This window comes from Eptatretus burgeri, chromosome 6 (genome assembly GCF_056783735.1).
Source record: "Eptatretus burgeri isolate ZD-2024b chromosome 6, Ebu_testis_v1, whole genome shotgun sequence".
Lineage (NCBI taxonomy): Eukaryota > Metazoa > Chordata > Myxini > Myxiniformes > Myxinidae > Eptatretus > Eptatretus burgeri.
In genome coordinates this window covers 12019390-12043306 of record NC_140966.1, presented here as the reverse complement: position 1 = coordinate 12043306, position 23917 = coordinate 12019390, and the positions used below count along the sequence as shown (strand labels likewise).

Genomic DNA, 23917 nt, shown 5'->3' with positions numbered 1-23917 from the left:
CTGCCAGCATTCATTGGTGGACATAAAGATCTTATGGTGTCCTTCACGAAGAGTAGGTGAGCTATCGCCGGCACCATGGCCAAATTCCTGCCCTAACCAGCAGAGGTCATTGCATCAGCTGTAGAGCCACGCCCTCAGCCAATGATGCTACCCTGCAGCCCAGTGCTGCACACGAACGAAGAAGTGAAAGTACCAACTCTCACTCTATTAGGCCACTGTGTTTAACATGATGCCTGGCCCGATGTTCAATAATCAAGTTTGTTATTCCACAATACCCAGGCGTTGTGTCAACCTTGGAGTCAGTCAGCCGATTAGATCGAGTCAGATTCGGCTTCCCGGGCCAGTGGTTAACCTGTGAGATTTGGAATGGGATCAGCAACATCTGGGGTTGCACAATGCTGTACCTCTGTTGGAGCAGTTGTAAAATGTGCACAGTGCTCTACAGAATTATTCAACTTGTATTGTGGGAATATTTTTATACAGCGGATGACATGCACAGGTACAACCGATTGCAACAATCACAGTTTTTTTTGTTTTTTTTTTAATGAGCACATTTTGACAAAGTGAGCACATTATAATAGTGGACTGTAACATGGAAAAGTTGACAATTTGAAGGTTACATTGACCAAAGACTAACACGAGAACCGTTGTTACTCATCAATACACAAAAGTAGCATCAGCACAACCAAATCACAGAACTTTGAGTGAGTGTGTAGACTCTGACAATAACTGGATTATCACAGCAATTTTTCAGAAAGGACCTTAAGTGCTACCAAAGATGTCCTCCCTACAGATAACAACCTTGTTTAAACACCCAAATTCGGTACGCATGTGTTTCAGAAGCCGCAGTGGTGTGCAGGTGTGGTGTGTGAAATACAGCAGAATTTGGGAGGCTATTCCTGCAAGTTGAACAGATTTTGCATCTCCTGTTGATATCACCTTCTTATTCAACACAAGCAGTTTCAGCACCTTACATCTTCATAGCCATGCAATGAACTCCTTAACGATTTGTCACATGAACCCAAGACGTTCTGAGGGATAAAGTCAATTTGACAAAATTGGAAAAGGAATGAATTTCCACATCAGACAGACATAAGGGAAAAAACACGTTTGGAAGATATTGCCATGAGTGCTTTTTATCTTGATACGAGTACGCTTGTGTTGTCTGTGGGTCTAATGCTCTTGGAGAGGCTTGTTCATACATCACATTCAGGACAGATATTTTGGGATAAACCACTATACCTTCAAAGGAATTACAAGGACATTGGTACACTTGGAATTTAGTTAAAGCATTGTTTTATGAAACATCTTCATTGGATCGTTAGGCATCCTTAAATCCTGTTATTTTCACTAAATATTTAAGTTTAAATGTTGCTGAACTCTCTGGGTCCCTGTGCTGTGAAAACAATGTAGCTCAAGTGTTCTGACTATTGCGTTTGATTATTTTTTTTCAACTGAAGCTGTTGATCATTTTCCCTTAATGTGTTTGATCCCCCCAGCCTTAGCAACACAGATGGGTGACCGCGGTGTGTACCGATGTCGTACGACTAGTCAACAAGGCAAGTGGTAAATATTGATCTGTGCATTTACAACGTACAAGGAATAGATACTTTTTGATAAAAGCATTCTTTGATTGCAAAACGAAATTTGTATTATATGCTTAAAAACAGAACCAACTGCATTTTGATGCCTTTTCCGTACAATTCTGTAGGTCTGTAGTCTGTACCCTTCACCTCATTGCATCCCACCTTTGTGACTTTTTGCATTTTATAAACAGCTTTAATCACCAGCACAGTTTTGACTATATGTATGTTTAGGATTATATATTCTTTAGGTAGGCGTGGGGTGGGTGAGAATGAGAAAATTATACTTGAGAAATGGACGAGAAGGGAGGATAAGAAAGGAGGGCAGGACGTATGTTGAGAGAAGAAAAAGGAGGTTGTGAAAATATAGGAGAAAGGATAAGGACAAGAAAGGGCTGTTTTAGCTCACTATTGGGGATAGGGGTCGTAGTGGTCGAGGGGAATGGTGGTGGCGGTGGAGAGGAGGGCTTGGGATGAACGATGGTAGTGGTGATGGAGGAGGCCATACTCTGGACAAAGCATTGGGCCATTCAAGACGAGTCGTAAATGTTTCCAGGGATAAGAACAAATCCTGGAAAGATTTCCACTCTATCACAGAGTGCAGGAAACTTCCACCTTGAGCAGCAGCCAAAGGACTCAAACTGACAATAGTGAGGCCTGAGAGCAAGGAAACAAGGATGTACCCACTCCACAACCAAGCCACTTTCGGAAGAGTTGGGGGCAGGGGTGGGGGGTGGGGAAGAACAAACAGATAGCCCCTTTCATTAAGTGGAAACGATAGGTCAGAATCTCTACATTATCAGTAAACAAAATAGTAATTAACAAAAATACATGTTCAAAGAATACTTCACACATGATATACGTTTAAAATGGCAGGCCACGTTACGTACTTTTACTAAACTAGAAACGCCATCCGCTCCCTACGGGAGCGTATAACCCCCTCCATTTAGCAGGGGTCAGTAAAGCACTTTTACTATGCCAGGTATAAAGTGCAAAATTGCAAGTCACCTCCACAGCTGACTTGTAATATCGTGTCCCACCACCATTGGGTGGCGCTACACGATAAACATTTATATGGAGAATTTGTTTCCTCAAATCGCCCGCACCTGAACCACCTGCAATTTGATGGAGATCGGCCAAGACGTTTTCGATTATATAATCATCAGATGTACACACATACAGAGAATTGCTTTATTGGTCCCCTACCGGTTTCACCAGCAGGGACTACTATAGGTTTGCTCTCTGTCTGTCTGTCCATCCATCCCACCTGTGTTTTTTCAGACTTTTTTTCCCCATACCCTTTAGCATATTCAACTGAAACTTAGTCCAGAGCTTTATGATGATACGTTGGAGAACAAGTTCAAGTTTCAGGATGTTTCGTGAATTTTTCAGTTTTGCCCTTTTTGGACTTATAATATTATATCACATGGGTAGGGGACATGTATTGCGAAGCAATTCTCACTCTTGGTTAATAGGGAAGGATGCAACGACCATGCTGAGTGCAGATTCTGATGGTAATGACCCTGATAAATAAGAACGAAGAGCAAGTTAGGAACTATAAGCAGTTTTTCGTGAACTAGAAACACCCGCTCCCTTTGGGAGCAATGGCAAGTCGTCACCCCCAACACTCCCAACGATGAGCGGATTTTCTTTTTGATCCCATGACCTGACACTGGGTACTACCAATACATTGGCAAAATTTGGTGGAGATCAGGCCATCATATATATATATATGACGGATGATTGGACAAATCGTGGCTCATGGCCTCATGTTACCTAAAAGCTTTTCATTTAAAGAAGTGCAAGGCATCGTATTGTGCCAGCGGGATCCCTGTACGATCTAGCGCAGTGTGCAGCTGGAAACCCTCTCGCAATGCGAGCACGGCGAACTCGTGTTTGAGGCTCTCCAACGGACAAATGAAGAGCGAGTCATCCTTGAGCAGTAGTTTGGCGCCGCTCTCAGCACGCGCCACATGTCGGAAGAGGAGTGCGCTCGTACTGAGGATGCACTCGGGTGGAAAGCGCTCCAGGCGGCTCTTCGAGATGGACACAACACGTGCCTTCAGCTTGTCGAGGAAGCGTGGAACCGTGCAGAACACCCTCACTCCCTGGCCTGAGTCGGTGCGATCACACAACTCGAGGAATGAGACGGGTGGCCGTGCAAGGCTATCTCCAAAGCGCTGAATGAGGGCAGCTCGGAGCGCAGGAAGTCGCAGCTGGTCAGCGTCCCGTGATAGGGCCTCGGCCTCGTGGAACCCCTCGGGGAGCACGAGCGCATTCGCTGCAGCAGGAGTGGCTGCTCGCAAGAAGGAGAGCACGTGGCGGAAAAGCATGCCGTCGGCTTCAATGAACACGACACCATCACCCATATCTGGTGTGAGAAACAACAGTGGAACAAACAGTTAAAAAAAAAAATTAGTTTTACAAAATATATCTCAGGATGAAAATGCAGGGACTTGTAATTACATGACATGAAAGCTGAAAGACATTACTAGACATCAAATCAGGGTTACCTTTATATCAATTAGGCGTGCCTCCCGACGCGTCACTTTGCTGATGGGTTTAATCAAAAGGCAGCATGTTGTACTTGACAAACATGTTGCATATTTATCTGTGAGTGTCAATGAGGATGTAAAATCAAGTAAAACATGTCGTGGGGCAACTTAGCTAAATATAGCATAACAATTGTGCATTTTGTGAGGAAAGCACCAAATTTGGCACACTAGTACCCTATCATATTATGAACAGATTTGGATATTGGGCCATCTCAAAATTTTTGATGACAGTGGAAAATGGCTGCCACAGCCATCAGCGGCTGAATTTGAGATGGCCCAATATCCAAATCTGTTCATAATATGATAGGGTACTAGTGTGCCAAATTTGGTGCTTTCATCACAAAATGCACAATTGTTATGCTAAGTTGCCCCACTAATGTGAAAAAGGATCTTTTATACCATGTAATTGTTGTTGTCATGGCCGTGGTTGATGTTTATGTGATACTTCCATGTACTTTACATATTTTTGTATTTCTTTGAGAACTTTTACTATATTTCCTTTTGTGTGCAAATCCTGTGTCCTTGTTGTGGGTTCCTGCTGTCGTAGAATAAAAAGTGTTACCGTTGGAACCTCTACATTAAAGCTCAATGTCCAGTGTCTTCTTCCTCAGTCCTAAGCTCCACATCAGCACCACCACGTTTTCTCAGATAGGGGTTAGCTTTTCAGCCATGGTCGGGAGTTGTCCATGATGGGTTATGGACCCATTCTCCCAAAGCAGGCTATCCTCTTTAAAGGCCATAAGCCTTTGGAAACCATCTTCTGGGTGGTCATCAGAAGGTGGCTTGATCAAGTCATATCGATGAAATGAGCCACGGCTGTCTGAAATCGGAAATGGAGCTGAATGGATTTCCAATTAGAGGCCAGAGAATAGAGGCCTTCACAATGGAGTTTTTCTGGAGATTATGGGACAATATTTGGCTATTTGAACAAGCATGAGGTCCAAGTGGGCAACCTTCAGCTGTGCGATGCATCTCATAGCAACAGGAACGTCCCATGTGAGACACTCGATGAGGAAATACGAAAAGTTTGGATCGAGGGAAAGAGGATACTGAAGATTTTGTAACCAGTTCATGCAACATATGATTATTTCATGCTTCGTGAGGTTCCATTGCTTGGGAGCCCAATGTGCAGCCATCTTTGGAGTGTTGAGTTCTCTGACAGTTCAGAGAGAAAGCAGAAATCATCCACCTCACCGATTGAAAGTCGCAGGTTCAGACAATACTATCACCACGCCAACGGGAGTGAGGATCAGCCGAGAACACCAACGAGGTCCCAGGTAGCACAAACCAAATTTATTCAAGAAGCAGTCAAACACATGGCCAAGTTGACTGGGAACACGACGAAGAAGAGAAACCACGTCTACAGCGACACCAAGCGGTAAACACCCAGACTAACATACAATGGCATTGGGTGTGCAGGGGAATGTTCTACTAATTTGGGATGGCTATCTCAAACATTGGTTTTTATTTTTATATTAAAGTGGGGAATTATCACAAGAAGTGGATGAATTATGATAAGTGCTGATGCACTCCTGCATCGCTGGACAGAATAACTTGAAACCTGGATGTTATCGCTAAAAATAAATCAAACTCCCAGAAGTTTTACAAATCATTATAAAATTCTCTGTTATAGTATAATGAAAACTATCGTCATCAAAGATATGGAGGAATGCGTTCAAACATAATGATTTGTTTGTGGGAAGAAATGTGTTGAAACTTGGTGGTTGGACCCAGGGTCTGCACTGGAAGGTTCTACGAAGTTGAGATGGCTACCTCCAGCTTAAAGTTACTTCCCCTCCCTCCTGCCCTCTCTTGCCGCTCCCATGGGGGAGCGGGTGTCTCTCATCTCGAACAATTTGAAATAACACATGGACATCAACTTATCACAAATCACCAACAGCCTCCTCCGCTTCTCCGTCACCAACACCCTTCCTTCTGCGTTTTGTGTCGTTTCTGGACTAAACAGACTTTTTAAGTCCATTGAAGGAACATGATGGAAACTTTGGCACACCGAGTGTCTCGAGGACCATCACTAAAGAGTTGCCAGAATTGAATGCCATGGCTAGTTCGGCAGTGAGTATTATACAGGGATCTGAGGATCTCATCGTCTCATCCTGTCACTCCAGATATATCGTTGCACAAACCCATTTATCTATTTCCATAATCAACCACTGGAAGTATTCAGTGTCCTCAACTTCAAGGCCTGACCATCAACCATGTCTTTTGTGCCGATCATACAGCAAAGCTAGCCTTCAAAGCCAGGCCCAGACTGGGCATCATCTGTCAAGTCAAGTGATTCCTCAATAAATCAGAACTACACACAGCCAACATGGCCTTTATCCATAGCTCAATGGTGTACAGCTCTTGTCCCACCCCCCCCCCCCATTGATCAATGTCACAGCATCACATCTATGTTCTGGATTCTGTGGAACCTAAAACTCTCAACATTATTTGCATCTCCTGTAATGATGCTGAAGCACAAGGCATGTTGCTGTCGCATTGCAGACATGTCGATGGCCTCTCTCTTGTTTTACCTCCAATGCTCCACTGTCGTTCTGTCTACTCAAAGACCTCCGACCCTCCCCAATGTCCTCCATGATGCACACATTCTTTCATAAACCCTCTACTGGTTACACCCCAAAATTCAGGCTTCGCACCTACATAAACTCTTTTGTTCCCCTTTTCTTTTCTTTTCTTTGCGAAACTGCCTTCAAAAGATGGTTCAGTGGATCTTACCCTCATTGCCGCCACGCAGTTCATTTTGGGAATTTTTGGAGAAATCATGTTTTTTTCTGCCATCTCTGTTTCCAGATATTCATGTTCTTTATATGAGCTGCCAGACAGTGCGAATATTTACTCTTTAAAAGCATACCTAAAGTAAATCGCTGCAGAGCAAAATGCATTTTAACGTTGGATAGAACTCAATCAGTTACCAACATGTGTTTTTTTAACCAGCTCCCAACCAATCCTAAGAGATATTTGGGTGAGCTTGATTTGAATTGAAACCATGGTGGATCAAGTCAAAACGGACGAATGTGCACAGTTTGCATTTTCCTGGAGGAATCATATCCTACATGATCAAAGACCCATTTTTAGCTCGCCTGTTCAAAGAACAGAGAGCTTTAGCGATACCCCCGGCGTGAGCGTCAGCGTGAGCGTGAAAATGTTAAAGTTTTTGGTGCAAGTTATTTTTTCCTTTCTAATGTTTTTATCTACCACACTATTTTTTATACGCCCGATATATATATATATATATATATATATATATATATATATATATATATATATATATATATATATATATATATATATATATATATATCGGGGCGTATAATGTGATACCTGTCGTCTGTCTGTCTGTTTGTCTGTCTGTCCGTCCGTCCGTTCCTGTCCGCACTCTAACTCCCAAAGTTTTCAACTTTCACGTTTCATATTTGGTACATAGGTACAGACTGTGGAGACGGTGTGTTGTGACATACGTTCGTCATCTAAAGTGGTTGCCATGGCAGTGGTTGTTCGTCATCTAAAGTGGTTGCCAACAGGATGCTGTTTTCCATGTAGTTGCACAATTCTGTATATACCTTCTTGTTCTGGCGTATATTGTGCTCACTTGTGCTCTTGTTACTGATTACAATATACAAATACATATATTGCTTTAAAATTATTTGGATCAGACTTCACTGCAATGCTTTATAAACAAATATTAATTATTAGACGAGTCTTTTAAAAACGATAAATGTATGAACAGGCGAGCATTGGGTGGCTTTGACACCAACTCTGGTTATTTACATTGTCTACTGAATTGGCTAAAGTAGTGGAGAAATACAAGTCAAAATTGTGCAACTTTACCATGAAAGCCAAAATACTGTGGTCTGATGAATCGAAGTTTCAACGCTTTTTGTCTAAGCGACCCCAGTTTGTTCACCGAATACCTGGAGAATGTTACGACACGCAATCATGACACACAGCGACACCGCAACAATGACGCCATATTTGTCACTGGACTCAGCGAGGCATTTCCTGATGAAGAATTTCCTCATCCCCCATGGAAGACCAACCTATGCACATTGTCCATTCTCTTATCCTTTTAAATGCTGAACGTCAGGCAAGGAAGTGGCACATACCATGTTTTTTTTAAAGTCCTTGGTATGACTCGGTTGGTATTTGAACTGCCGAGCTCCCAGACTTAGAGATTATGCTCTAACCAAGTCGTATAATGTACGTTTAGTAATTATGTGGCCATAATGTATCATGAACAGCAGTCTTCTTGATCACCTAATCGTGTCCACATGATATCTCTTATCAAATATGATAACTTGATGTTCCTGAGAATGAAAACCAGCAGGCTTTACCTGGCAAGCCAGCTCCTGGTACTTCCTCCCCGCGGGCCAGCCGTGCAGGCACAGAGTCAGGGAACTGTGCCAGGGTCTCCCATGTGGCTGCATAATAGGTCCCTCCAACACACAGCTTTACCACGGAACGCTCCGATCCCGTCCTGCTCTCATCTTTTCCTCTCTCTTGGCCTTTCACACTCCCCGCCTTTCTCTGCATCTCTCCCCTTCCATTGCTCTCTTTCTGCCTTTCAGCATCACGACTTCCCTTCACTGACCCCCCTTCACTTCCCCTTTCTTTCATCGCTCCATCGCTATCTCGTGAGCAAATCATGGTCCAGCTGTGGGAATGGAAGGAGATAAAAGAGCAAGGTACGTGTAATATGCAGTATTATTACTCATTTCAAAAATAACTCAGCAAGACGTTCGACAGCAGAGCAATCATCGTGAATTTGCAAATACACCGGTCACCACTACAAACAAGGTACATCATGGAAGAGCTCTTTTTAAATTATTAAGAATGGAAGAATTTAAGAATACACCTGATGGACATGTAAATAAAGACAAAACTCTGATAATGATGAGTGGCATGTAAACACACATGTAAGGGAAACTGGGGTGCATTGGGACACCACCGCTAGCAGCTACAGTCTTGGCCATGATATATTGAGTAGCAATGTGTTAGCAGTTCATGTCATTGGCCAATAATATAGCTGCTAGAGCTAGAGGGGGCGTCCCAATGCACCCCGATTTCCCCAACATATAATGTTTGCTTTCAAATAAATAAATAAAATGAAAATGTAACGGTCAAAGGAAAACTAACCATGATGTTACCATCCCAACATCCATAAAATTAACTTTTTGGACATTTATCTTATTGTTGCTGAAGAAAAGGAAAGGAAATTATTTGGAATTACAGTATACATGCAGCGTTCAAAATGGTCCTCAAACGACACATTCACAGACATTCTCATTTTTATTTTGAATACAAAGGTATATATACATATATATATATATATATATATATATATATATATATATATATATATATATATATATATATATTAATAACCTCGTTACCTCCATGACCGAAGGTGGATGGAGGTTATGTTTTCACCCTGTCTGTCTGTCTGTCTGTTTGTTTCAAACAAAATATCTCAAAAAGTTGTGGACGGATTCGGACGAAACTTTGTTGGTCAGTTGGGTACATAACAAGGAAGAATTGATTCTATTTTGGTGAAGATGCGAATCCGAATCTCGATCAAAGAATTTTTAAAGTGATTCTTCACCATTGAGTTATGGAGCCAAAAATGACATAAAGCATGATATCTTGGAAAAATTATGGATGGATTATGACAAACCTTGGTGGATGAGTTGGTTAGGTGACAAGAACAAGCCGATTAGATTTTGGTTCAGGTCCGAATCCAGCCTACCGGTGGGATACAAAACGTAAACTGTTCAGCCTGGCGAAGGTATGCACTCTCCCGAGTGGCATTCCAATTGGTATATCCTTTTGAACATCCAACGTGGGAATTGCAAGAAGTTAAACCATTTTTACCACTTATTTTTAACCTCTGCAAGCTCACAAAATAAAGAACACCTTTTGAAGTACAACAATGCAATACACGAAAATACCATGTAAAGAAAATACCATCCAAAATACCAACTTAGTATAAAGCATAACAAGAACTGCAACCAAATTACAACAGCAAACAATATAAAAAGCCTTTTGGGTGACCTTACCAATGTATCATAAAGTGTTCCAAATCTGTTGCTCGACTCGGTCTTATAAAGCTGATGCTTACGCTGTTGCAGGGGAAGACGTAGGGGGTGTTTCTGGGTTTGGGATTTAAGAATAAATGTTTTATTCATTATTTCAGTTCATCTTTTATGGAAGACGCACTATGCGGTTCCTTACTGTGAAAAGGGCAAAGGCAGGAAATTCAGTTGCGTAGAACGGTTGAATGTCAAATTCAACTCAGGATAGATGTGATCAATACTTATGACTTTGGTATTGTTTAAAATATCAATTTGTTTATTTTTCAGCTGTGAATAAAACACAAATATTGACACTTTAGCATCAATTATGAGAAACATCCAACATATGAGAGGATAAAGATATATATGTGTGTGTGTGTATATACATACATATATATATATATATATATATATATATATATATATATATATATATATATACATATATATTGTTGCGAATTCGCGCCCGCCGGCGTGCGAACGGCCACGTAACTCGGATCGCGGCACGTCGCCCACTGGACGGACAATTCAGTCGTGACCCTCCGGGAACTATCGCCCGGAGCCAGTCACGGGTGGGCCTTTCGACCTCACCATGATCGTGCCAATCGGCCACCCGCGTAGGATAGGGTTGTTCGCCAAATTCGACCTACCTGAGTACCCACGCGGATGGTAAACTGGGCGATCGTACCTCGCCGCAGGTCGACTCCGGACACGAGCCGCTTGGGCGGCCCGTTCCGTACTATCGGGATAACCGAGCGGTGTTATCGTCGACCTCGACGGTTCAGATTATTTAACGGGCGTTTTGCACCCACTACGTTAAGCAGGATGGAGATTCAATTCGGAAAAGACGAAGTGAAACGGGAAAACAGTTCACACAATGCACATTTATTTCCCGGCACACGGAAAGCACGTATATACAGCCATACAGTCAAAATGCACATAAAGCAACCAAAACAATAAAAGCAACAACGACGCAGAGTTAATACCGACTACGCGCACAAACGGCAACACTTATACAACTTTACTTCACAGACGGTGCCAACACACATTTACACAAAAGCAAAGGAAAGAAGCCACCCTCATAGACAAGGAGGCAGACAGGCCTGTAGGCCAAATGTGCGCGGGACCTAGAGGAGCGGCCAGGTCCACGAGACCCGGGGGGGGGGGGGTCCTACCCACGTCCTCGTGATGCGTTGGCGGCCGCAAATGTGGCCGCGCGGCTGTGCCCCGACTCCGTGCTCCTTGGCGGGTTTCGTTGGCACGACGTTTGGAGTGGGGTCGGAATGGGGCCCTCTTTTGCACTATCTCAGCGCGGGGGAAAGGGAGAATTGTTGATGCCCTGGGGGAGGGGGATGGCTGGCTGGTTTGGGTCCCACGACGAGACGAGCAATCCCCCACACCGTAACCTCGTCGCCGACCGCCGTCCTCGCCTCGGACCCGAGCTCCCTTGCCTGCAGTTCCACTGCGCACACTCACCTCGACTTCAGCAACGCAACGCAACGTGTCCCCAACAGCCACTTCTCGACGACCCTCTTCAGGCAACTCCCGAACTCAACTCTTCCTGCAACTCCTCTCAGTTCCGCACTCTCCTCACCCGACCAACTCGACTCTGCCACTCTCCCAGTTCCGCACTCTCCTCACCCGACCGACTCAACTCTGCCACTCATTTCGCCTTGCACTCGCCTTTTTATAGGCGGGCAGGAGAAGCCAGTATGCAAATATTCGGATCAGAATGACCTCGGGGGCGGAGCCACGCTCGCCCATTGGTCGGAGGAAATGGGGGCGTGAACCTCCCCTGATCCTAGAATTTGCATATATCGACTTCACACACACGCGCCTGGAGGCGGGGCCAAGCCGCCCTGCGCTCGCTAATTGGACGGAGGAAAAGTGGGCATGTAGCGTTTTTGATCCGAATTTTCCCTTGGAAAGGCCGCTATTCGCGCTCGCGGCTCGGTGCGCTCGGCACCAAATGCCGAACGGGCCCGAGACAGCCCGACGTTCAGTGTTCACAGGTGGTGCAGGAATGACCGTAGAAGGAGAGAGGTGAAGGTGGTGGAGGGTTTTCGATGGTGGTTTGATGGTTATGGTGCCGTTTGGGAATGGCGGTGGTGCGATGATGTGGGAGCGTAGATGGTGGCGGTGGCGTGGTTGTTGTGTGATGGCGGTTGAGACGTGGTTGGTTCAAAATAAAGATAAACAGAAAAAATGGCTAACTCAAAGCGTCACAGCCCGGATGAATCACATAAATTCCCTCTATACAACGGGTTTGGGCTAACTACACATGTACTTTGAGATATCTCACCTGCGGGCCCTGAATGGTGGTTTGCGAATTTCCACAGCCGTAACAATATATATATATATATATATATATATATATATATATATATATATATATATATATATATATATATATATATGTGTGTGTGTGTGTGTGTGTGTGTGTGTGTGTGTGTGTGTGTGTGTGTGTGTGTGTGTGTGTGTGTGTGTAGTCATGTCCAGGGGGGTTTAGCCCATACCTGGACGGATGGCCAAACAGCTCTCCCTTGGAGGCTTACAGCTGAGACTCCTGGAGATTAATGCGTGCGCGGAAAAGAAATGGCGGTAATGGATGGAGGCACACGGGTTGTCCTCGACCCACAACAGATACACAGACACAAGCAAATGAAATTAAATCAAATGGATAATTTAATTACAGTAATCAACTATGTTCAATGACAATAATTCAAACAAGTGGTGCCAGGCACAACAAATCCCGCCCATTTAAGGCATAAAGTTATTTTGGGGATCAAATTTAAATTTGATATAGGCTTAACCTGAATGTTGATTATAAGGAATAGAATATGGATTATTTTAGTCTTAGTTTGAAGTCAATTAAACCATTTTTGACGAAGTTATAAGCGAAAAAGATTTTGACCTTTTCGTGACCTGACCTTGACCTTTGACCTAATTGGACCCAGAAGTTAATGGGGTCGTCCGAGGTTCAGTACCCACCTGTGGATACAATTTGACAGTGTTTGAGCCAGCCGTTTTCCCGTAAAGTTGTATTTTCGTAACCATATTTAAGGTTTATGGAAAATTTGTAATTTTGACCGATGACCATGATCCCCAAAACTTCGGACCCTACCGATCTTCACAAATATGCATTTTTCACTATAGGAATGGGTAGGCTTATCAGTGACAAATGGAATAAGGTTCACTATAAGCTTAGTTTGAAGTAAATCAGATCATTTTTGACGAAGTTATGAGCGAAAAACGATTTTGATATTTTCCTGACCTTGATCTTTGATCCAATTGGACCCAAAAGTTAATGGAATCGTCCAAGGTTCATTGCCCACCTGTGGATTAAATTTGATAGTGTTTGCTAAAGCCTTTTTGCCTTAAAGTTGCTAACAGACAGACAGACAAACAGACAAGCCGGTAGGCGACGAGGGATCCGCGAGGATCGAAGCGCTGGATACGATGCTTTTCATTCTGACCGATCCACCGACGAAGATTCATTGCCAAGACGTATTGGTTCACATACAATTGTTCCTCTGCCTGGCAAGATTTTTCCTATTGCGTATTTTGCCAACTGGCACTCCTCATAGGACTACCATTTGAAAAATAAAACCCAAATCAAAAATCGGCTCGAGTAAAATTTTCTAAATATCTCGAAGTGTTTAATTCCGAAGTCTCGTTTCTCCACATTCAAAACTGTAGGACAAGTATTGAAAATAGTGAATGTAGGTCGAGAAAAAGTATTTTTTCGAATTTTGCGTATTTCAGCCCCGACACCCTTGGTGATCGAATCTGGAAAAATGCTGCGGTTCAATTTTGTAGTAGTTATTAAACTCTATCCATACACCGAATTTGAACGTTCCGCCGTCGACGGTTTCCGAGGTCAAGGTCACTTAACATATTCCCTGATTCACCACCTTTCCGCATTCGGAGGGCTGCCATTCGGAAACTATGAGAGATAGAGGAACATTATGCTGTCGTGATAACTAGATGGGGATGCAAGGAATAGGCAGGAGTTGGTCCGGTTGCTCTACCTATCATAGAAGCCGCGCTACGTCAGTTACCGTTTGGGCTGTTAAAATGTAGTTTTTCGGCCGCTGCATAGCAACGGGTGGTTGCTTAGCAACGAAACTCAAACGTGCACACCCCTAGCCCATATGGCACCTGTTTGCCAAGTTTCATCGAAATCGGTTTGCTGGTTTTAGTGGGGCAACCCTCGTGTCTGGACTGGACCATAACCAATATCTAATTGGCTTGTTCTTGTCACTTAACCAACTCATCTACCAAGTTTTGTCATAACACATCCATGTGGGATAATTATAACTGAAATGTACTGCAAACAGTTTCTTGATGACTGTCACTGCTGACGGAAGCAAGACTGCTCCTGAAATGTGGGGCCGAAAAAGGGTTCTCTTTTAAATGCTCAGTGTGTCTTCTTTATGATATATTATACGCTAGCAAATACCACCCAACGCTTTGCCGATGGGAATACCAAGCGGGGGTGGGGGGAGGGGGAGAAAAAGGTGGAGAGACAGAGAGGGGGGAGGGGAAGGGAAGGCAGCATGAGTGGAAGAGAAGACAGTGTACCAGGGCATTACTAGGGTGAAAGTGCTTTCAATTGTCGATTGTGAAAGTGAACTTGTTGCTGCTCATGATTTTGGTTTCTTTGAATCCTCAGTACATATATATATATATATATATATATATATATATATATATATATATATGTATATATATATATATATATATATATATATATATATATACATACATACATACATATACTGTATATACATATACTGTATATACATATATCTGGCTCCGGACATATCTGGATGGTGTTTGTGTCCGGGCGGTGTTTATCTGCCTGGTGTTGGCTTAATGGCTACGGTGGTTGGCTTGGGATCTTGGGGTCCTGAGTTCAAATCCCACTCATCCATTGAATTAATACCAGGAGTGGTTGACTCAGCTTGTCATCCTTCCAAGGTCAGCACAATGAGTCCTAGCTAGTTGAGATAATTGAGACCTTAAAGTATCCTGCATCGGAGTGGCGACCCATCCAGGATTGTTCGCAATAGCTCAGGAGACTGCTTCACCAGCACAAACGATCTGTGCAGAGTGTGGTCCTGATGGATGGATGGTGTTTGTCTCTGGATGGAGTTTGTGTCCTGGCATTGTTTCTCTCCAGACAATGTTTGTCTCCAGATGTGTCCGTGTTTGTCTCCGGATGGTGTTTGGTTCCAGATATGTCTAGGTGTTATTTGTCTGCAGACATGTCCTGGGGGTGTTTACTCTGGATGCTATTTCTGGTATGACCGGTGGAAAATGGATTTCAGTCATTACTTTGTTTCCATCTTCACTGTTATTCTATGCAGAATCATTTTGATGAAACAGTATGAATCGTAATTAATGCTCCACCTGCCTTCCCTTCCCCTCACCTCTTGCTGTCTTCCCTTCCCCCACCCCTCCTAACTCTCCCTCCATGCTCCCACATTCCCCTTTCTTTTCCCCTTCATATCTCTCTCTCTCTCTCTCTCTCTCTCTCTCTCTCTCTCTCTCTCTCTCTCTCTCTCTCTCTCTCTCTCTCCTTTTCTGCCCATTTCGTACTCCCGTCAGCGATGTGACGGGTGGTATTTGCTAGTAATTAGACAAGGCCATTAATTATCTTCAAAAGGGGTGTTTTAGTTATCCCAAACACCCAATTTTCACTCCTGCACTTCCTTGGAGTTCTCTTGGTATGCATGCAAAGTTTCACACTGATTGGTTTCATAGTTTTGGAGGAGACGCACGCATGCACGCATGCACACATGCACGCACGTACACACCTTTACTCTGAGTACACTTACACACGCAATTCTGACAACTCTCCAAAAAGGCCCCAGCCTCTCCCTCCCAACTCTGTTGCTTCTTTCCTCTAACCACCACCCCACCTCAACCCCAATTCCTCACACTTCCCCTCTCAACCCTCAGGCATCAATCCTCTCCATGTACTCAAGTCTTCAACCCCCCCCCCCCCATACCAAAAGTCCTCAACCTCAACCCTAAATATAGCATAACAATTGTGCATTTTGTGAGGAAAGCACCAAATTTGGCACACGAGTAGCCTAACATATTATGAACAGATTTGGATATTGGGCCATCTCAAAATTTTTGATGGCAGTGGAAAATGGCTGCCACAGCCATCAGTGGCTGAATTTGAGATGGCCCAATATCCAAATCTGTTAATATTATGATAGGCTACTAGTGTGCCAAATTTGGTGCTTTCCTCACAAAATGCACAATTGTTATGCTATATTTAGCTAAGTTGCCCCACTATTTGTGCTGTGGAGCCTCGCGTTGCACACACACACACACACACACACACACACACACACACACACACACACACACACACACACACACACACACACACACGGAAAACCCGACAATAACGGATATCTAGCGAATGCCAACAGACAAACAAACCGGACGATTACAATATCCCGCTCCCTCCATCCGGGAGGGGGCGGGATAAAAATAGAAATCCCTCCTTTATCCCAGCACTCAGCTGTGTGCCCAGGGATGGGCTTCTCAAGCTTGAAGGTCACTAAAACTGCTTCGTCACTGCGTGGGGAAAAAGCACTCAAAATGGCGCCCAGTCGCTCTCTAGAAGTAATTAATTCAATTTAATGATTAAGTAAGTAATTAAATAATTAATTAATTCGGAGACGGTCCTCAATGTCAGGGCTCAGGAACCACCACGTGGCTTCCTTATCGATCGTGCTGGCCGACGCAGCTGCTCTCTTCGGTGATATACACGAGGCTTCGAGGTCAGTCTCTCACGATCAGCCAAGAGTCGATGGCTGGCATCTTGCTCCACCACGCGAGCAAATTTATTTCAGCACAAATACGACAATTGTGCCATCTTCTCTGCGTCGAAAGAAAGCCAGCCGTAATGCCCTGCTCTTTTGACTGCCGATTCTGCCTCTCTCGCCTCTGTCCCGCTTCGAGCCTTCGTCTCCGATCGTGTCTCTCTTCTTCTGCCCTTTTCACCTCACCCATGCATTCGCTTCTTCGCTTCGAGCTGCTTCCCATCCTCTCTCGACGTCTCACCTCAAATGAGTGTGTTATTCGTAGAAGCGGGAATTCAGTGTCAATATTCAGTGTGCAGATATCGCAGTAGGTGGACCTGGTAACCTTGGCAAGCTCATTCCATTCCACCAGTGAAGATTTCCAATCTGTGCTTGTTGTATCTCCGAAGTACTACTTGGGAGTGAGGGTGATATTATTATGAAAGCTTGGCTGGATGACTAATTTAGGCACGTTTTGGGCCTTCTGCCTGATGGAAGATCACCAAAGTTCTTTCCATACCAACCGACCACCTACGGGCAACTATCCCTCTCCACATCGCTTCTTCAGTCCCTAACATGCCCCCCCTCTCTCTATACTCCCCACAGCTCTGCTTTTGGCAATTTCAATTCAGTATTTCTCACAGCATTTCATTCTTGTTTCCCATTCGATAATAATCCATGCATCAGTCGTTTCAGTTTCACTTTTTCTTCCGCCACCGAAGGTGAAGGAGGTTATGTTTTCACCCCTTTCTGTTTGTTAATTGCCGGAATCCTTCGAATTTCGGCAATTATGTTGGTCGGTTGTGTGTGTCATTCTGTGTGTCTGTCTGTCTGTCTGTTTGTTTACCCTGTAGCAGCCACACCGTTTCAGCGATCATAACCAAACTGGGTACAGACGTCGACCATGGTCCAACTTAGACACTTGTCGTTTTTGGTGAATCTAGGTCAAATCTCAAGGTCAAGGTCACCGAAAAACCGAAATTCTTATTTTCGCAATAACGTCCACTAAAATGATCGTATCGACTTCAAACCAAATCCAAAATGTGCATCTTCCAATTCTGCATCCAACCATATGTCTCATTGGGGTGTCACACCAACACCCTTCTTAGCGGTCGGGGGTCGAATGTCAGGGGGGTCGGGTCAAAAATTTCAAATTGCAATAAAAATGCCAATTCAAATCCGATTGACTTCCAAGTTATGATCATGACCAAACTAAGTGCTATAACTCATTAAACAGCAGCACTATCGACTTATAAGAACCAAATTTATTTCCAGGTTTTTGTTTTTTCAGAGATCATGGAGCTATGACAAAGTTATTCCGGCAATTCCTTGCTCAAGGAGCAATTTCATTTATTTGTTTGTGTACAGGATATCTCAAAACGTTGTGGATGGATCTGGATGAAATTTTGTAGGCAGGTTGGGTGTGTGACAAGGACAAACTGATTAGATCCTGGTGAAGATCCGGATCTGGATCTGACTACAATAATTTTTAGTGATTTTTCACCATTGAGAGATAGGGGCAAAAATTATATATAGCACGATATCTCAAAAAGTTGTGGACGGATTTGGACGAAACTTGGTTGAAACGTAACAGGCCCAATATGTTTTTGTGGATCAGGCATGGCAGAGGCAGAGGTATGCACTCTACTGAGTGCCCTGCCAGTCTACATCAGTTTCACTTCGGGATATCAGTTTCGATTCGTCATCGCAACTTGTGATGCAATGCGAATGGTGCATGAAAAACGTCATCAAAAATGATTTTCGAGGGAATTTTTTTCGATTCTCTAAAGGATGTAGAGGGTTCTAAAGTGGCTTAATGGTCTTAAAAGGTCAAAATGGGGTCTAAAATGTTTTAATGGTCATAAGTGGGTCAAAAGTGTTTAAAGGGTCTAAGGGTCTTAAATGGGTCTAAATACCTAAATGGGGTCTAAAGGCAAAAGAGCAAAAGCGGTCTGAAGTGTCAAAATGGTCTGAAGTTGTCCAAAGGGTCTTAAAAGGTCTCGAGGTCTGAAAAGTGTCGAAAGGGTTGAAGCCAGTCTATCTGCCTCAAAAGGGTTTAAATGGGTATTAAAGGGTCTAATGGGTGTAATGGGTCTAATGGGTGTAATGGGTCTAATGGGGTCAATAGGCCATACAGGGTGTAAAAGGAGTGAAGCTATAGTGAAGAAAGTACTGATTAGGTAAGTAGTAGGGTAAGAATACTGATTCTGGCTCACTTTTCCCCATGTAAATGAATGGGGGATTTTCAGCGATTTATATTTTTTTTCCCTAAAAATAAACCCCCCTTTTTATCCCAAGGTATATTTATTTGTCTCCCCTTTTAACTTGGAGGTTGAACCTCATTGAATTGAACACCTGGGGGTTGAACAGCTCACTCATTGAACCTATAAAGATTTGTTCATTCTCAAATTCCTTCAATAGTTTAATTTTCTTTGCACAATAATCCCCATCTAAAATATTGACAAACAAAACATTTGAATCTTTATATTTTTTAAGATACCCCATTTGTGTCATTACGAAATGATAAACTTCTCTTAATGCTCTTGTTTGACCACCTCCTGAGCCACAGGTTATTTTTTGTTAAGCCCCGCCCACTTTTCTTTAAGCCCCGCCCACTTTTGTTAAGCCCCGCCCACTTTTCATAAGGTAATTTTTCTAAGCCACGCCCACTTTTCCTAAGCTCCGCCCACTTTTGCTAAGCTCCGCCCACTTTTCACAAGGTATTTTTTCTAAGCCACGCCCACTTTTCCTAAGCTCCGCCCACTTTTGCTAAGCTCCGCCCACTTTTCATAAGGTATTTTTTAAGCCACGCCCACTTTTCCTAAGCCCCGCCCACTTTTGCTAAGCTCCGCCCACTTTTCATAAGGTATTTTTTCTAAGCCACGCCCACTTTTCCTAAGCTCCGCCTACTTTTGCTAAGCCCCGCCCACTCTTACATCATTTCCAGTTCATCTCTGACTCACAAAGAAATCACTAGAAAATTACAGGATGTTATGGTTTTGAAAAATTTCCCAATGAAGGCTTGCCTCGGCTTGCCCAGGGAATTTCCAAAGGAAACCACACCCACCAGTCTTTCTCTATAAAAGCTTCAAACCCAGGCTCCATTTTAAACATTTGTTCTTGCTGGCAATGGTGTTCTGTGTGCTTGTCTCAAACTCTCTGTCTTCTATGGAACTAAACCTTCAAGTTGATGAACTGGATTCAAACCTCTTATCTATTGAGGTAAGATTTTTTATTTTCCTATTTTCAAACTTTGATTGAAGCATACTCATTTAATAATTAAATAACTTAATTAATACATTATTATTTTCTCTCACAGGAAATTGTATCTGAAAATACTGCTTTTGCTACAACTTGGGGGGAAATTGTTGGCTTGGTTGAAGACCTTGAGTGGGATGACTTTGGTGTTCCTTGGAACTCTCTGTCTTCTATGGAACTAAACCTTCAAGTTGATGAACTGGATTCAAACCTCTTATCTATTGAGGTAAGATTTTTTATTTTCCTATTTTCAAACTTTGATTGAAGCATACTCATTTAATAATTAAATAACTTAATTAATACATTATTATTTTCTCTCACAGGAAATTGTGTCTGAAATACGAAATGAAAATACTGCTTTTGCTACAACTTGGGGCGAAATTGTTGGCTTGGTTGAAGACCTTATGAGCGACCAAGACCCACAGAACGAGTTCGTCCTTGATGACCCAACCAAAGAGTTATACCTTGGAGACCAGCAAAATCCTGAAAAAGAGTTTTACAGCAATAGTACTCATTGTGAGTTATCAAGACAATACCCACTGAACAAGTTATACCTTGATGAGCCAGAATACAAGTTTTACCTTGGAGACTCACAAATTTTGAAAAATCAGTAAATGAGTTCTGCCTTGATGGTTTAAATAACTACCTTGGAGACTCAGGAAAAGGGTTTTGCCAAGATGGTTCTAAATATGGGGCCTACCTTGGAGACTCACAAATTTTGAAAAATCAGTAAATGAGTTCTGCCTTGATGGTTTAAATAACTACCTTGGAGACTCAGGAAAAGGGTTCTGCCAAGATGGTTCTAAATATGGGGCCTACCTTGGAGACTCACAAATTTTGAAAAAATCAGTAAATGAGTTCTCCTTAAGAGACTTTGTAAGTTGGTTTTACTTTGAATACTTGAAATGTGGGTTCTGGATTGATAACTCACAATGTGATACATATCTTGGAAACTCAACGGGAATGTGGTTATACCTTGAAGACTTGGAAAGTTGGGTTTATGTTGGACACTTGAAACTTTTTTGGGGGCTTTTATTTATTTATTTATTTATTTATTATTATTATTATTTTATTTATTTATATTTTGGAGACTTTTGGAGTTGCTATCACTCTTTGGGATCTAAACCTATCGATGTAGTTCTTTGTCGGATGGTGCTTGATGGGAGCAAGATCAAGAAAGTTCTGGGAAGAAAGTGCAGGCTTACTCCCCCTTTCTACGTCATCAAACCTGAAAGCCTTAAAAGACAGAATTGGAAGAAGAAAAAAAAACGTAAAAATATATATATATAGGTGGAAATCTCATTTTGAAAAAGACATTGTGTTAGGCGAGGATTGAGTTGGGGTTGAGATTTTGAATGTGAGGGTTGGGGTTGAGATTTTGAATGTGAGGGTTGGGACACACACACACATACACATCAACAAACAAAAGTTAAGCCTTGACTATTCAGTTGAGGATTCTGTGTTTGGGGTTCACAGATCTAAGAACGTCCCCCTTGACACACATTATATACTGTTATACACCTCGGACTTGGCCCTCGAGTGTCCACAACGGTGTATAGTAGGAGGGAGTGAAGCGCCAACCTATTGCTCCCATTACACACACACACACACAAACAAAAGTTAAACCTTGACTATTCAGTTGAGGATTCTGTGTTTGGGGTTCACAGATCTAAGAACGTCCCCTTGACACACATTATATACTGTTATACACCTCGGACTTGGCCCTCGAGTGTCCACAAAGGTGTATTATCTGCTTAGTTTTGTCTTTTGTAATTCCTGTGAATAAAATGAACCTAAAATCTCTTCCCTTCCAAATCATATATTTTATAAGTCCAAGGAACTGTATCTATTACATCAACAATTTTAAAAGTTCTTTCGTCCATCGTTCAGTAAAACCCTTTTCAAAATGAGATTTCCACCTATATATTCTTACGATATCACCAACTTTGAACTTAGGTTTTCTGACATTAATCTCTTTTTCATATTTTAATTTTGTAAATGTTTCTGATGGCTTCATATTCGTTGACGTGTGAATCGTGTCATTATACTTATCCACAATATCCTGAATAAAAGATGACCATTGTTGTGAACCGAGTTGTGTGAATTTTTTATATAGTCTCTCTTTTAAGGTACGATTAAAACGTTCAACAACAACTGCCTTCCCTTCATTAAAGGTACTGTATATTGTAATACTGTTATTTTTTAGAAAATTCATAAATGTCTTGTTATAAAACTCTCTACCCTCATCAGTCCACAATTTCTTAGGTTTTCTCTTACTTTTATTAAATATCTGTTGAAAAGCTAACATAAGAGTATTACCTGTTTTGTTTTTTAAAGGGACAACCCACGCATATCTACTCCTCAAATCAATAACGGTTAAAGCATACTTGTACCCCTTATCATTATTGAGTTCAATCAAATCAGCAGACCAGATATAATCAACTTCCTTGGAATAAACTTTCCTTCTCTGAAACTTTGTGAATATTGGTTTATGTAATTCATCAGCTAATTGCTCTTCAGTCTTAATGGCATCATTAGAGCCTATAAGTTTTTTGAATTTCCAAGTCCAAGTTTCAATTTAGCACTAATCATCTTCTTCACGATGAACCTATCAACTTTTTCTCTCAAGGTTGGATTTTGTATCAGAGACAAATTATATAACATTTCTCTATCGGCTTCATGCTTTTCTTCCAACGTTGTGGTATTCCCATAATCAATATCGTGTCTCATGCACACTTCATCAACTCTATTGATTGGTTTACTCCAGGATTTAGGATTGTCTGCCTCATCTAATCTTTTATCCAAGTTTGTGCCTGGACCACAGAAAGAATACCCTGGAAGATGTAAGTGTCCTGGTATTGCAGTAGTTGTAAATTTACTTCCTGATAAAAACTTTTGTATATCTCCTCCGAGTTTGTGTTTGGAGATAAATTGATTTTTTTTTTGAACCACACACCGAACATATACCTTTTTGTATAACCCTGTTATTTTTACTTTTAATATATGAAATATTTTTAGTATTAGTTTTCTTTTTACATTTGAGACAATAACTCATTTATTTATGAGAAAAATTTCTGCAGAGTGCAAAAACCTTTTTAGTTTCCAACATGCACATTTGAATCTTAATTTTTAAAACATAAAGAATCCTTAGAAATGCCTTCACTCTCTCCTCCATTTATTTAAGAAAAAACTTGAATTAAAATACATGTCTTCTCGATGTCGATAGTCTTGTCGAAAGTATTGCAAATAGACTTTTTAATTCTTTGTATTCCTCCCTGGTGAGATAAGTTAATTTCTTTAATACCTCTATTCTTTTTTGAATCTCACTGGTTTCCATATTTTGATATTTATTCATTCTCTCTCTTTCCTCCCTCTCTCTCTTCTCTCTTTCCTCCTTCTCTCTCTCCTCCTCCTCCTTTTCCTCCTCTTCCCTCTCTTCTTCAACTCCTTCCTCATCCCTTACTATACTTGAATCGCTTACACCCCATAGAATATTATACATATATTCATCAGGATTTCTTGTTATTCCTGTATCCAAAATAATTTTTTTTACAACAGGATACCAATAAAATTTCTTTTGAATTTCTAAAAGAGCCTTACCTTTT

At 42.1% G+C, this 23917-nt stretch overlaps 1 protein-coding gene across 1 annotated transcript; it reads right to left on the bottom strand.

Annotated features, from left to right (window-relative positions):
• Positions 1–512: 512 nt before the first annotated feature.
• On the bottom strand, positions 513–10300 carry KCTD4 (potassium channel tetramerization domain containing 4). Its single transcript, XM_085884023.1, has 3 exons — positions 10213–10300; positions 8491–8810; positions 513–3954 (listed from the first exon to the last, which is right to left on the bottom strand). The coding sequence occupies exons 1-3, from the start codon at positions 10221–10223 to the stop codon at positions 3371–3373; spliced, it is 915 nt and encodes a 304-aa protein (XP_085740149.1). The 5' UTR covers positions 10224–10300; the 3' UTR covers positions 513–3370.
• Positions 10301–23917: the final 13617 nt, after the last annotated feature.